This window comes from Pistacia vera, unplaced genomic scaffold (genome assembly GCF_008641045.1).
Source record: "Pistacia vera cultivar Batoury unplaced genomic scaffold, PisVer_v2 Contig462, whole genome shotgun sequence".
In the NCBI taxonomy this organism is placed as follows: Eukaryota; Viridiplantae; Streptophyta; class Magnoliopsida; order Sapindales; family Anacardiaceae; genus Pistacia; species Pistacia vera.
Genome location: NW_022196293.1, coordinates 216,669 through 230,439, shown reverse-complemented (window position 1 = coordinate 230,439; position 13,771 = coordinate 216,669). Strand labels below are relative to the sequence as shown.

Here is a 13,771-nt window from a genome sequence, read left to right as displayed (position 1 = left end):
ACCACTAGGAAGAAAATTGATGTTTGGGTCGAATGAGTTTGGTGTCAAGATAAAAGGACATTATATAAGGCAGGAACTGCACAACCCTTATCATCTAACCTTGTCCACTAGACACTCTAATTTTTGCCTAGCAATGCAATGGTTGACTACAAATTTTAGACATAATCAACAAAGAACAACACAACCAACAAAAATGTTATCTTTTTCCAAGCCAAAAACACCCAAAACAGAACACTTCTATTTGTCAATCACACAAACCAGTCCCACCAAATTGACTAGATTTCTCTTTATCAAATCAACTCCATTCAACACAAATGTAAATCCAACACATTCATCCAATATAAAAAAAAAATTAAAAAAAAAATTGAAAAACGAAAGTGTCTAATTACCGCGGCTGATTTGTTTTTTGAGATGAAGAAGACGATGAACCAGAGCGCAGATGAGATGAAGAACACGATGAACCAGAGCGCAGATAGAAGAAGAAGAAGAAGACCGCTGCCTATTTTTTTTTTAAACACTTTCCCCAAAAGTTTTTAACCTAAACGTTTTTTAATTCAAATTTTTGTTTTTAATTAGAGTAGGGACGCCCGTCCAAAAATAAAGGACGATCGTCCATAAGGAATGGACGGGTGTCCCTTAAGTATGGACAGGCGTCCCTTAAGGAATGGAGATGGGCGTCCAAATATTTTTTTAAATATTTTTAAACCAAATTGTGGACGGGCGTCACATTACGGACGCCTGTCCACAATTTGTGGACGGGCGTCCCAGATTTTTTTTAAATTTTTATATTTTAAAAAAAGGACGAGGATCCCTTATTTGCGGGCGTCCCTTATTTGCGGGCGCCTGTCCAAAATTAAGGGACAGATGTCCATTAACATATGAACGCCCGTCCAATATGTATGGACGGCCGTTCATAACCTATGAACGGTCGTCCCTAATTTTTTTTAAATATTTTTATTTCATTTAGCAATGGACAGGTGTCCTCTAAATGAGGACGCATGTCCGTAGTAAATGGACTCTCGTCCATATTAGTGAACGACCGTTCGTTAGAAAAAATTTAATAACACTAAAATACGTTGAATAGTCTGAGTCAGCACACATATAAGCCAATACAAAATTTCGGTGTAAAAACACCAGTGTCTATAGCATTGTTGTAAAGAAATGGGTTGCTGATGCTGTAAAAGACAACCCTTTTTTACCATTACCTCAATATATGTTTTTTAGTTGGTAGAATGGGCCGACCCCATTAAGCACACCTCAATCGATAGGTTTGTGGCCCATGAGCCCATTTCAAAGGCATGGTAAAATAGTAAAAAAAATTTACCAGCAGAAATTAAAATGACGTGGCAGCTGTGACGCGACTGAACTTAATTTAAAGATAAGATAAGGTCTCAGTCTTCTTCAATTCTTCTTCTAAATTTTTTCATTTCAGCCAAAAACTGAAAGAGTTTTAGTAAAAAAAAAAAAAAAAAATGGCCGCAGTTTCAACGAGTCTAAACCTAATCGGCGCTTTTAATGGTCTGTCTTTATCGTCAAGCTCTTCGTCATCATTTTTCAAGGGCGAATTCAGCGTGGCTCCGAGATCAGTCACCGTTTCCCTCTCACACCAAACGCCGTTCCCGTTAACCATCGAATCCGCTCACAAGCCTGGTGCCATTATTGTTCGTCAGCGCGGAACCAAGGTTCGTCCTTAATTTCTAATTTCACCCATTTATATTTAATTTTTCAATAATTTATTTTAACTTTGAATAAATTTTCAGTTTCATCCAGGAAAGAACGTGGGGATTGGGAAGGACCAAACATTTTTCTCTGGGCTTGTGAAATTTGAGAAGTACGGTCCCGATAGGAAGACGGTAAGTGTTTACCCACGGGAAGTGCAGCCTGAAAATCCCAGCAGTAACAGAAAATTTCCTTTTGTAGCGAATCATTTATTAAGAAAAGTCGAGAAGCTTAATACAAAAGCGGAAAAAGAAATAATAATAACTTGGTCCCGAGCATCTACCATTATACCCGCAATGGTCGGCCATACTATTGCTGTCCATAATGGAAGGGAGCATTTGCCTGTTTATATAACAGATCGTATGGTAGGACATAAATTGGGAGAATTTGCGCCCACTATAAATTTCCGTGGACATGCAAAAAGCGATAATAGATCCCGTCGTTAATTGTTAATAAAGTGAGAGAGAGTACTTCAGGTTGCAACATGAGAAAGAGAAGGCGAGAAAGGAAGGTTATGGAGCTCAACCACAATTGGTATTGGCTTCTTCTGCTGTTGACGATGCAGACAACAACCCAATTTGCTAAATCTCAAGTGAAAGGCTATTCTCTGTTTTTTATTTTTTTATTTTTTTCACTTCTTAGTTTTTGGGTTTTCATTGTAATGGCACAATGCAAATAGATTACTTTGTTCAATGAGCACTCTAATTTTGTGATTCATGATTTGCTTTGAACTCCAGCCTAGAGGTGGTGATGTTTGAGCCTAGATGTGTTATTCTTTTTCCAGAATCCAGTTAGTCATTAGTGTGCAACGTTATGTTTTGACTGAAAATTTGCATTTTGGAAGGGATTGGAACTGTTCTTGGAGAAAGTACCTTTTATTTCTCAGTGTATTTGTGGAAATAAGCCTTTTTATAAATGGATGTTCCCTTTAATCCCTTTAATTTCTGCATCAGACTTCATCTTCATTGTTCTTGCTTAAATGTGAAGTTCTTGAGATAGGTTTGTTGTTGAAGTATCTTAGAGTACTGGGTTTTTGTTTTGTATTGATGGTGGTAGGTGCATTGAACTCAGCTCACTCAGCTGTTTACTTCATTTTACTTGAGCTCCCGCAAGGTCAAGGTTCTCCACTGCTGTTTTTGAGTACTCAAAATAGAAGACCAGATGGCTCTAATGCTTTTAAAAACAATGGCTGTTCTGTACATTGTGAGGTACCATTTGCATGAGAATTTGAAAGCTAAATTATATTAAATTTTGACATGTAATGCGTTGCTAAAAAGAGAAACATATCTGGAAATTTTCTTTCATCAAATTAACTATTGTCCTCTCGCAGCTCCCCTGGCTTACTAATGCTATTCTGACTTCCAGGAATATTATGAGAACCTAAATTAAGCTTATCAGCTATAATGGCACAGCTAAAAAACTGCAGGAATTTATTGAGGTCTATTACAGTGATCTAAGATATGTAACTTATGTAACTTGTATTTTGCTGCTTGATGGCAAGGTTTTGAAACAATGTCTTTCCGATGTTATTTTGTTCAAGAATTTCAGTGTAAATCATGAGCATCGTTTTCTTCTCAATGTCACCAACCTTCAGTAGGGAGAGAAACTCCTCTGCTTATTCATGGTTCATTGGTAAGCACATCTGTCTCCCATTATATTTGCTTGTTTCTCAGCATTTGAAGATTTTTACCTCTTGCCGGTTTCATGTTTTTCTAATAGATACAATTATACCAACTGCAACGATTTTAAGCAAACAGAATTACCCAAATGCTGATAACAATTGACATCAAATTCAGTGAGACTTGTGCTGGAACGGGTGGGCTTTAAATGCCTGAACTCATCAAACTGTGATGTAAGGAATTCTCTTGCTCAGAACTCTCCATTTTATAAAATCTCATGCCAGTTTCTGGCATAATGTGTTTTGTGAGTGTGAATGGTGTTATCTTCTTTTGCAGGTCATCATAAATGGTCCTGCCCATCTAGATGCATCCTCCCTTAAAATCATCAAACCGAACATCAAATACAAACTTGACATATTACTTCCCATGGAAGGTATATATGGTCGTGTGATATTAGAATGGCAGAAAATTTTTGTACAGAGATAGCTGGAAATGGTTTTACGAGGACAAATGGTTCCACTATAGTAATTCGCTTTGGTAAGATGCTGAAACTATTTAATTTCACTGAGAATGCCAAGTAAATTATTGAATAATGCGTTATTTTGATAATTCTATTATTCATACTTAAATGGTTGTCTTAGATAGAAGACCAGTTCTGGTTGATTTATGGATGTCCCTTCCTGCCTACGAGTTGGAGTTTAATGGGGTCCCCAGAACTGTCCTTTCAACTAGTAAAATGGAGGACTTGGAACTTTTCTTAGACTTCAGCATTCCTATTATGAATTCAACAGAGCAAGTCCTGAAAGCATTTTGTTTGAATTCTGGTAGCTTAATAGTTATTCATCATAGATGCCATACGAATCTCCGGTTTATGTTTAAAGTTAGTAGTCCATTGACTCCATTCAATTTTGTGTATATATTTCTATCCAGTTTCACTGATACAGATTCAACTTCATGTTATACTGGCAAATTCTCTTGATTTTGTAGCTTACAAATATACCAAAAACTTAAATAATCCCTGTTGAACTACAAGCAGGTTCTCTTATTGGCATAACAGGCACTCCTGCTTCACCAGTTCCTTCGCTTACATTTCTCTATGGTATGTTATTCCAGAGTTTGTGCTCTCCACAGTCCACAGAAGTTCCTGCAATTCTTTCTAGCTGAGCATGGAGCTAAATGACTAGTTTTCTTCTAAGATTCTGCCAAGCCTGGGGTAGGGCTAAGTACCAGCTCACCAAGCATCACAAAGGAACCCAACATCAATGTGATAGTGGAGTTTACAAAGCCATTTTTTGGGTTTGAGGCTTCCATGGTAGATGTGGACGGAGGGAGACTTACAAGGAAGGTGCATATGGTGTCATAGATACAATTAATCATGTCATTATACTTAATCTCTTAAAAATTAGTACAACTGTATAAAACATTAATCAGAAGGGCCTAAATACATTCATGCAGGTTTCAGGAACTCTCGAGAGCTCTATACTCAATGACTGTCCAGGCGTTTAGTCAGAATGTAGTCTCCATTTCCATTCCTGCAGGAAAAGTCAATGATGTGTCAGGAAACCAAAATTCGGCATCCAATACTCTTGAAGTAAAACACTCTAAGAATAATACATATTCCTGTTGTGATGTTTCAGGATTTTTACTTTATGCTAAAAGCTGCATCTTTGGAAATTTACCAATTGCTGTTTAACTACTTAAGACTCGGTTTATATAGATTCAACTCCTACTATCAACTGCACTACACTCATTTCTGACTGCGGGAACATTAGTAACATCATTGACGGCAGTTATTCTTTCTCTTTCCTCTACAAATGTTGGAGCGATGGGCATCCTGTTCTCAGAAAGTACAATTTTTATGGCTTCTGACACATCAATGAATCTACATGTAAGTAATCTGTAGCCTGATACTGCCAAAAATTCAATGCGAATAATTTTAGTCTGGTTTAAATATCTCAAAAAATTTTATCACAGGGAATGGTTGGACACCTCAAGTTTTTGTCCCCTCAGACTGGCTCTTAACGAACCAACCCATTGAATATTCTGAGACAACAAAAGGTCTGAGGTGGTTTATACCTCGTCAAGAGCTTCCTTGGAGAATGGCTCAACTCCAACTGAAGCAAAAACTCTTGGATTATTAATGCTAGGTCTACTCTTCCTCACTTTTGTTGCTCAACTTACAAATGACAAATGAGTGGTATGCTATAATAAAAAGCATTCTAAGACCTGCTCGGCCCCAAAAAATTCTTTCAGGCTTGGAATGAAGTTTGTTCTTAAGGGCCTTGTGCTGCCTTTCCTCCCAAGGAAGTATTGTTCAAGAGTCATCCGTTGTTCCTCCAAACCAATAACAGGTCTAGCTTCAGTCCCTCCTCAAAGTACCGAAACTGAATATGTTAGAAGAAATACTAGAGGACCCAGTACCGACCCCTTTAGTGCCATGACTGCAACAGTAGTCCTTGTGCTCAGTCCTGGCTCACCGGGCCTTAATGTTAGTCAAACAACTGGTTTCACACCTGGGGACACAAGCATTATGCAGCAAAGAATTGCAGAAGGTAAGCGGGCAAAGGGACTGAAAATAGAGCCCAAGAATGAGATGAAGAAGCTAAGGGAGTTTGCTAGTTTCTGTGGAGATTCTACAGGCGAGGGAGCTAGTACTAGCTATGCTTTTAGGCTGCAATCTCACTCTCCTGAAACCTCCTTAGGTAACCCTGAAGCGTCCACTTCTAAATTCAGAAGATAGTGTTTTAAACGACAAGGCTACGGAAAAGGGTGTTGACATTCGACTTCGCCAAGCAGTTAACGTCATTTTTGTTTCTCGTAGACTTGTAGCATGACTTTGTACAATTAACTACAATGTTTTAAGCGAATTATGTGCATTTGTAAGACCTCTAAGATAAATTTTCTGTTTAAATTCTCATTTCCAACTGATGATTTATCAGAAATGCAGTTTTTCTCTTATGGTGTCATAACTGAAAGTTTGAAACGAATGAACACATTTCAAGAATTCTGCTACATTTCAATGCACATTTTTCTTGAATGACAAACAGAAACTACATCTTGTGAGTCTAACAGTTAATGAAAGGAAATGCAAACTTCAACTACAGTCTCCTCTATGTTGCCACTAAATATTAATAGCCTGAAAACACAAGCCTGAGAAGTTTAAAGTCTCTGAAACTAACATTTAACAACACATTGAATTTAATCTGAAGGCAGACAAAATAGGAGAATAGCTTCAGAGAAGAACCTACACATCATTTGTCAAAAGTTTTCCATCATCATTTATACTCTGGCTGATTGTGGTAATCTTCTGCAAAAAGTTCAGAGAAAGAATCTCCAATTATCTTTTGATTCACTGGTGGCATAAGCAACCGATTGAGGCCATGCAGGACAAGCCAATTACTTGTATAAATATCTGGAAGGACTACAACTGGAACACCATTGAGCACAAGGACATCACCAGACCAAGTCAGATTAATCACAAACCCTCCTGAAAATGTTTGCAACATTGTCCCATCACTAAGTCTAACCAAATCCTGCCAAGTAAGCAATCTCGGAACGACATGTCGCCGAAAAATTACCAAATAGTCAGTAATGTTTCTCACATATGCTTCGATTGCTTCATCAAGTGGGGCAAAGATTGTCAATCTTGTATGATCTCTAAACCCTGACAATTGAACGCCAAGAAATGTCGCCATTGTTGTATAGCCTCTTGACCTTAGCCAATCAGATGCCTTGCCAAACTCATCAACATCAAAACCATAGTGTTTAAGTTCACTCTGAGAGGAATTATTATTAACCATAGTAGTTGGAGGAGGGCTCGGCTCAAGTGCTGAAAAAGAAGTGCTAGTAGTAATATTAAATGAAGTATCAAAGAACGCATCCATTCCATAGATAACCAAAAACCCTTCATCATAAACGGGAGATTCATCGATAGAAATGCCATTTATCGAAAACGGTGCATTGTAATCTGCAGTAGTGACGATCAGTGAGTGATTTAGCAACAGTGTGGGGATTCTTGAGCCAAAAGGAAGAGTTTTGAGGGTATCTTGAAAGAGTTGTGCAGGTGATATGTGATATTGGAGCTGGAGAAGAGACAACCGACCTGATTGAACGAAAGCAAGATCGGATGGAGCGAAAATGGTGATGATTTTAGAATCAAGATTGAGGGTCTTGGAGGTAAATTGAAGGGTAAGCGCCATTGATAGATAGCCAGAGTTTGAGAGAATCTCTAGCGCATTGGATAAATCTGTATGAGATGCAAAAGCAAAGGCAGATAAGGAGAACATAATGAGAAAGAAGAAAGGTGAAGTTGCCATGGAAGACCTGGTTTTGATGCTTGTTCTTGACTTCATTAACGAACAGAGTTTATGGTTTTTGTTGAGGGAGCGTTCATGGGCTGCAAGAGCGGGAAAAAGTTATACCAAGGCTGAAAGTAGTTATAGTTGTGACCAAACAGAAGAAATTATAAGGGGCGTCAAACGGGTAGGTTGAATCGGGTCGGGTCGTGTCGTGTCTGATTTATATGATAGTAAAGACATTAAAAAGATTTTAAAAGAGTAATTATAATTATTTAAAAAATATATTGTGGGTTATATTATATCCTCATATGTTTGATGTTAAATTTGGTTTTTTTAGCACTTGATATTTGGTACTTTGTTGTGCCCTTTTCCTGGCCTCAAATTATCATATTCTATTTTCCCTAAAATAAATAAAAAGAGAGGAGCTTCTATTTTCCCAAAAAATAATAATAATACATAAATATAAATAAAAAGAGTGGTGAAGAATGTTTTACACTCCCTTCTTCGCCTGAGGAAATTTGTAGAATGTCATCTTCATCAATGGCATCTCCACAGTTACAGACCTCTGGAATGCTGTCTAGAGAACAATTACTTTATCTCTTCAATCGCTTCGCTTTCCTTACCTCTCAGCCTGGTACATTTCCCATTCTCTTTCGGTTTTTTTTTTTTTTTTAACTTTTCCTTTCATTTTTTGTCAGCTCATTGACATTTCTTTTTGTTTCTTTCTAGATGTAAAGAAAAGGATTGCTGATGCTGTGAAGGACAACAAGGTAAAAAAACTTTCTTCCCTCTTTTACTATTATCTCAATATATTTTTTTAGTTGGTTTGTTGTTGTGTTTGGTTTAAATGTATCTTTATTTTATTCTTTGAAATTTATTGCATTGATTGAGTTTCATGCTTGTTCATGTTGCTTCAACTGGGTTTTGGACTTTGGTTAATCACTTCAATTACCTGCCAGCAGAAACTTTTCTAAATGTTTTGTAGCATGTTTCAGCTTGTGCAGTTTGTTTCACTTTGATTGTTTATGTATGGTTTTCCATTTTGTAATGGCCTTTTTTTTTTTTTTCACCATGATTTTCATTTGGGTTTTGTTATAGTTCCTTTTCTAGATGATGAGATAGGGAAAAGAACCAGTGCTCTGAACTTCTTCTTCTTCTTTTTTTTTTCCTTAAACTCTGCTTCCACCCCTTCCCCTTTCTCTACACTGATAAGGACCTGCAAACCAAAGTGATAAATAGTTTGAAATTATCATTCTTTTGTTTTCTTCTTGATTTGCAGTTCAGGAGATGGAGGGTGTAATTTAATTTCCTTTATCTGATATGAAAATGTGGCCTTCTTTGAATTTTTAAAATGCTTACTTTCACTGCATTCGAAGTGATAATGTGGCTCTGTGTGGAAAGATGGTAATTTTTGTTGCCCATTTTCAAGGAGGGATATCAGTATGTACAGAAATGCATATGTAGTTGATGTATCAAAATTCATATTTGACCACAAACCACAGAGCGCTTCCATTTGCATTAAGAACAAAATGTAAGAGTTCATGATTGAAGATATAAATTTTATTTGTCTCGTTCAAAATTCGTGTTTGCATGTGTACACTGTTTCTTTTAAGTGTTGACATCTTGTAAAGTGTTATTCCTCTAGTTGCACCCATGGACTATTCCTTGTATTTGTTTTGCCAGTTTCTGAAAGCTTAAATATTAAATTATCTAATAAATTTTATGTAGGAAGCTGTTGCTGTTACCACTGCAATTCAGGAAGAGATATTGCTTGAGATGGGTGTTGGTGAGTTTTACAAAGTTGACATTATATATCTACGGTTCTTGAAGAGTTCATTTTCTTTTTGAAGTTAATAAGTTGCTACAAATGGGAAAAAGTTTAGGTATCTTTGTCTAGATGATTAACATCCTTGCTCCGTAAGTGCATTTATCATTTTGCATATGCAAAACATGCAGGCTGGAACTAGAATTTCCAAGTCTACATGGAAAAACTTTTGCATAAATCCATATTGACTTAAGAGTCTCTTAAGATATCTTTATTGGAAAGGATGAGACTCGCGACAGTTAGTTTCCCTTGGGGGGGGTGGGGGTGGGATGTGCAGAGGAGTCAAGTGATATTAGTTTGAGTTTTGTTATCTACTAGGGAATCTTTGGCTTTGTAATATCTTTCATAGAGCTTTCAATGAAATGTTAGATGTATTATTTAAGTTTTCATTAGTCTCATATTTTATTGAGACTTGAGATGTATTGTTCTCCTATTCCTTGCTGCACCCTTTATCGTGATTAAACTTGAAGTGATAAATGAAGCCTGAAAACATTAAAGTATTTACTTACACATGAGGTATGTTTCAAAGTTACTGATAGGCTACATGCTGGCGTCATAATAAATAAACTTGAAGGGGAATGATGCTTAACTTGGCATTGTTGAGCTTTAATGTGATTATTAATCAAACAGGACTCATTGTGATCTTTTATCCTGCTCCATTCATCTTTGATTGTTGGTGTTGATGCAATATATTGCTTATGCGGAGGTCAGTCAGTTCTAGTTACAATCCACTTGGATACTGGTACCAAAGCTGTAATATTGGACTGAAGATGCCAGAATATGTCAACTATCGACCTGGCTACTCTCTGGATTTTAATAGCTATTAGAGTCTTTATACGTGGATTGTTCTGTTGCTGTGATGCATTTATGTTGTAAGATGTTCAGATTTTACTGTTTTCTTTATCACAGATCCAAGATTTGGTATTGCATGCCTGGGGAAGGTGAATATGACTTATGAGAATGATCAGGATTTGATGATACAATTATATAAATTTATAGCAGAGTATGCTCTCTTCCTCTCTCTTGTTCATCTTAAAATTTATAATGCCAGTGATTTCTACATGAAAGTCAAAGGAGCAATTATTGATAATTATGCATTTGTATCTGAGTTCTTGAAGAGGAAAGTATTGCATGACTATGATAATTTCTTCACAGGATTTTTCTTTCTGGTGGACAGTCGGTTGTCTGATTCTTTCTTTAGCTGATTTTGTTCATTCTATGATATCACAGTGAAGAGGTGGTCTGTGATGAAGCTGAGCTTGGACCAGATGAATTTGCTGAAAGAATGCATAGTCAACATATAATACAGGAACAGGTACTGTTGAATCAAAGTTTAGGAAAAATAAATGTTTGCCAATTCATATTGTCAAATCACTAAGGTGATAGTTTTTCTGCAGCAACTGGAGATGCTAAAATACATGCGTAAATTTCACTTGGATGACCAATCTGCGATCCTTGAGAAGGTACATGTCTCATTAGTGTTCATATTTGGCTTACATGGGATAGAAATTTGGACTTGAATGTGCATGTGATTTGCTGAATTCGGAAAAGCAACTCAGCACAAATATGTATCACCATGCTTGAATTTAAAAGTTATTATGTGATCGACAAAACTTTACAGGCTATATTAGATGGTCATTTTATGTTTAATTTTCTGGGTGTAACTTAAATACTCAATACTAGATTTAATGACTGAACCCAGTCTCTCCCTTACTCAAGTTGCTCTTCTATTCTAACAGGTACACCAGCAAATGGAAGATGCCAATTTTGACAATGCAGCATCAGTTTTGTCTTCAGAGCAAATTCAGGAGATTGTTCGAAGCCGGGTATCACCTTTATTTATGCCAAGATAGATTGAAACCTGTTTCCTTTGATCTTGTTCTATGTAGTCCTATAGTTTATATGTTCCATGTGTAACAGTGTTACAATGTAGAAATTTCTGACTATTTTTCTTAAGCAGAAAGGAAATTTTATTTGTAAATCAAGTTTTCCAGTATCTTTAACTTACTAAATGAATGACATAGAGTTCTTAATTTTTCTTTCCTCTGTGGATGCGCTGAAACAAATTTTGTGTAAATTTTGTAATTTGAGAAGTTCAGCCTTGACACACTTATAATATTTTGGATAATGAGAATCATAGTGGAAGTAGAATCTATGAATAGCATTTGGCTACAGAACTTGATTACTATTGATACAAACGCGACAAAATAAGCTGTTAATATTAGATGTATTTGGACTCTGGACGTTTGTTTCTGGAGGTTGTGTATGATTGAAACAAATGTCATACACAGATCAATCACAGTGAAACAACGCCTGTACAGCACTGGAAGTCTGGAACCGATATCTGATAAGAAATCGAATACTTTCAACCATGCTTCAACTGTTCCATTTATACAATTAATAACTATTCAGGTTGGTTATATGAGGAAATTAGAATCACAAATTTCTAACCAAAAAAAGTTCAACAGAACATAAGGGTGGAGATGGCCGAGTTGGTCTAAGGCGCCAGATTAAGGTTCTGGTCCGAAAGGGCGTGGGTTCAAATCCCACTCTCCACAATCTAAGCTTACATTTGAACTCTATATTTTGTCATTCATTCATATTTGAACCCAACCCCTACAATCTTGCTTAAGTACTCCTCTTTTCTCCTCTATACTCATGCTTCTACTCTGATATAGCAAAGCTCTCTTGGCCTAGTTTTCCTGCTTCTGGAACTAAGGTTAGTCTTTAACTCAGATTAACTCTCTCATGTTTGTGAGCACACTCAAATAGATATGTTAAGAAAATGTTAATACCATATCAGTTCATGTTAATACCATATCAGTTCCGGTAACCTGCATTTTTTGAAGGAATCGAAACTGGAATCAATCAGTCCTAAGATTTGGAATTGGAACCGGAACCAGAAATGGCCAGTTCCGGTTCTTAGAAAGCTAGAATTGGAGCCTAAAACATAGGTTCTAGTTTTTAATTACCCCATACTTTTTGAAAAATGACAAATATATCCTAAAAAATTACCTATACACTCCCAATAGTTTACAAAAATTATAATTTAGTTTTGGTTCCAATCTGGGTACCCAAACCTTGGTATTGGTTCCGGTTCCCGATTTCAGCACTATAAGAACCGAAATCAAACTTGGAAATTCTTGGTTCCAATTTTTCAGAATTGGAATCGGACCCTAATAGGGCCGATTCCAATTCAACCTTTTACACATGCTTACCCCTATCTTTTGTGGTTGCAAGTTCAAGAGGAATAAAATTTAGAAAAACCAATTATTTGTGGTGATAATAATCCAAAAGGTGGTATGATGAACGTGGCTTGCATGGGAGCGTAAGGCAACTGCAAATCAAAATTCATCTCAGGGTGCAGCAGTAGCGGATGGGATGGGTAGAATGAAGACTGTTGGAACTTTCTGCACTGTAACAACACTGTTACACATGGAAGATATAAAATAGAAGATGCAGGTGTTAGTATTTGAGTTTCTAACGAATGCCTTAATGTTTCTTATTGCCCAAAATCTTTTATAATCAGGTTTTCTAATAATTTATCCTTGTATGAAGCAAGATGGATATGACTAAAGACAAAGATGAATAGGCAGCAGATTTTATTTTATTGTTTATATACAAAATTCATTTCTAAATAAATGGCCCTTCAAGTCAACTCCAACTTTTATCATTGTATCTGTTAATGCTTGATTTTGACACTAACTAATCGCACGTGAGAAATGTTGAGCTGACTCAGAAGACACACGTGTGTATGGGGGGTATTTGATTAAAGAGTGAAAAACAATGTTTAAAGTGGTTCGGATGCTTAAATAAGTCAATCCTACGTCCACTGGTATTGTATTAATATACGAGATCAGGTCGCGTTCAGCGAGCTGATTTATAACTTAGAGAATACAAGTGAATACACGAGAGAGAGAGAGAGAGAGAGAGAGAGAGAGAGAGAGAGAGAGAGAGAGAGAATATGCTATTTTGGAGACAAATTAGCTAATCCCACAAACGGGAGAGGAGTCCTATATTTATAGTGGGATGAATTGAGGTAATGATTACTGAATATGTGAGTGGGTCAGATTGCCGTGCAAATCCTTCTTTATGTCCCGTTGCCCACCTGCTAGAGTGATGTCCTCGACTTGTGTAGGGATTGGACACGTGGAACGTTTCCAGTCTTTCGCCACTCTGGTGCATACCCTCTACACTGGCAGGAGCATGCTGCTTACGTTAGCATGCGACGTGGCTGTGTCTGAATGGCTCCAGAACCTACCTAAGCTTTGACCGCCCACGCTGACAAGGTTTGGCGTTATCCCTACTTT

General features: G+C 36.9%; 3 protein-coding genes, 1 long non-coding RNA gene and 1 other non-coding gene across 6 annotated transcripts; 4 read left to right on the top strand and 1 right to left on the bottom strand.

The window, feature by feature from the left end:
• The first annotated feature begins 1,418 nt into the window (after positions 1 to 1,418).
• Positions 1,419 to 2,441, top strand: LOC116145563 (50S ribosomal protein L27, chloroplastic-like). Of its 2 annotated transcripts, XM_031431015.1 has the most exons (3): positions 1,419 to 1,682; positions 1,761 to 1,940; positions 2,182 to 2,441. In XM_031431015.1, the coding sequence occupies exons 1-3, from the start codon at positions 1,473 to 1,475 to the stop codon at positions 2,302 to 2,304; spliced, it is 513 nt and encodes a 170-aa protein (XP_031286875.1). In that variant the 5' UTR covers positions 1,419 to 1,472; the 3' UTR covers positions 2,305 to 2,441. The 2 variants fall into 2 exon arrangements, with proteins under 2 accessions (XP_031286875.1, XP_031286874.1); XM_031431014.1 differs by having other exon boundaries at positions 1,761 to 2,441.
• A 2,356-nt stretch (positions 2,442 to 4,797) lies between these two features.
• On the top strand, positions 4,798 to 6,262 carry LOC116145567. Its single transcript, XR_004130387.1, has 2 exons — positions 4,798 to 5,226; positions 5,313 to 6,262. It is a non-coding gene; the product is annotated as an uncharacterized LOC116145567 (long non-coding RNA).
• A 351-nt stretch (positions 6,263 to 6,613) lies between these two features.
• LOC116145505 (putative fasciclin-like arabinogalactan protein 20) lies at positions 6,614 to 7,654 on the bottom strand. Its single transcript, XM_031430963.1, has one exon. It carries the CDS (start codon positions 7,652 to 7,654, stop codon positions 6,614 to 6,616), a length of 1,041 nt encoding a protein of 346 aa, XP_031286823.1.
• A 421-nt stretch (positions 7,655 to 8,075) lies between these two features.
• LOC116145565 lies at positions 8,076 to 11,494 on the top strand. The gene is made up of 7 exons (XM_031431017.1): positions 8,076 to 8,270; positions 8,366 to 8,406; positions 9,365 to 9,422; positions 10,371 to 10,464; positions 10,692 to 10,776; positions 10,859 to 10,924; positions 11,201 to 11,494. Exons 1-7 carry the CDS (start codon positions 8,162 to 8,164, stop codon positions 11,312 to 11,314), a joined length of 567 nt encoding a protein of 188 aa, XP_031286877.1. The 5' UTR covers positions 8,076 to 8,161; the 3' UTR covers positions 11,315 to 11,494.
• Positions 11,495 to 11,938: 444 nt separating this feature from the next.
• TRNAL-AAG lies at positions 11,939 to 12,019 on the top strand. The gene has a single exon. It is a non-coding gene; the product is annotated as a tRNA-Leu (tRNA).
• The last annotated feature ends 1,752 nt before the right edge of the window (positions 12,020 to 13,771 follow it).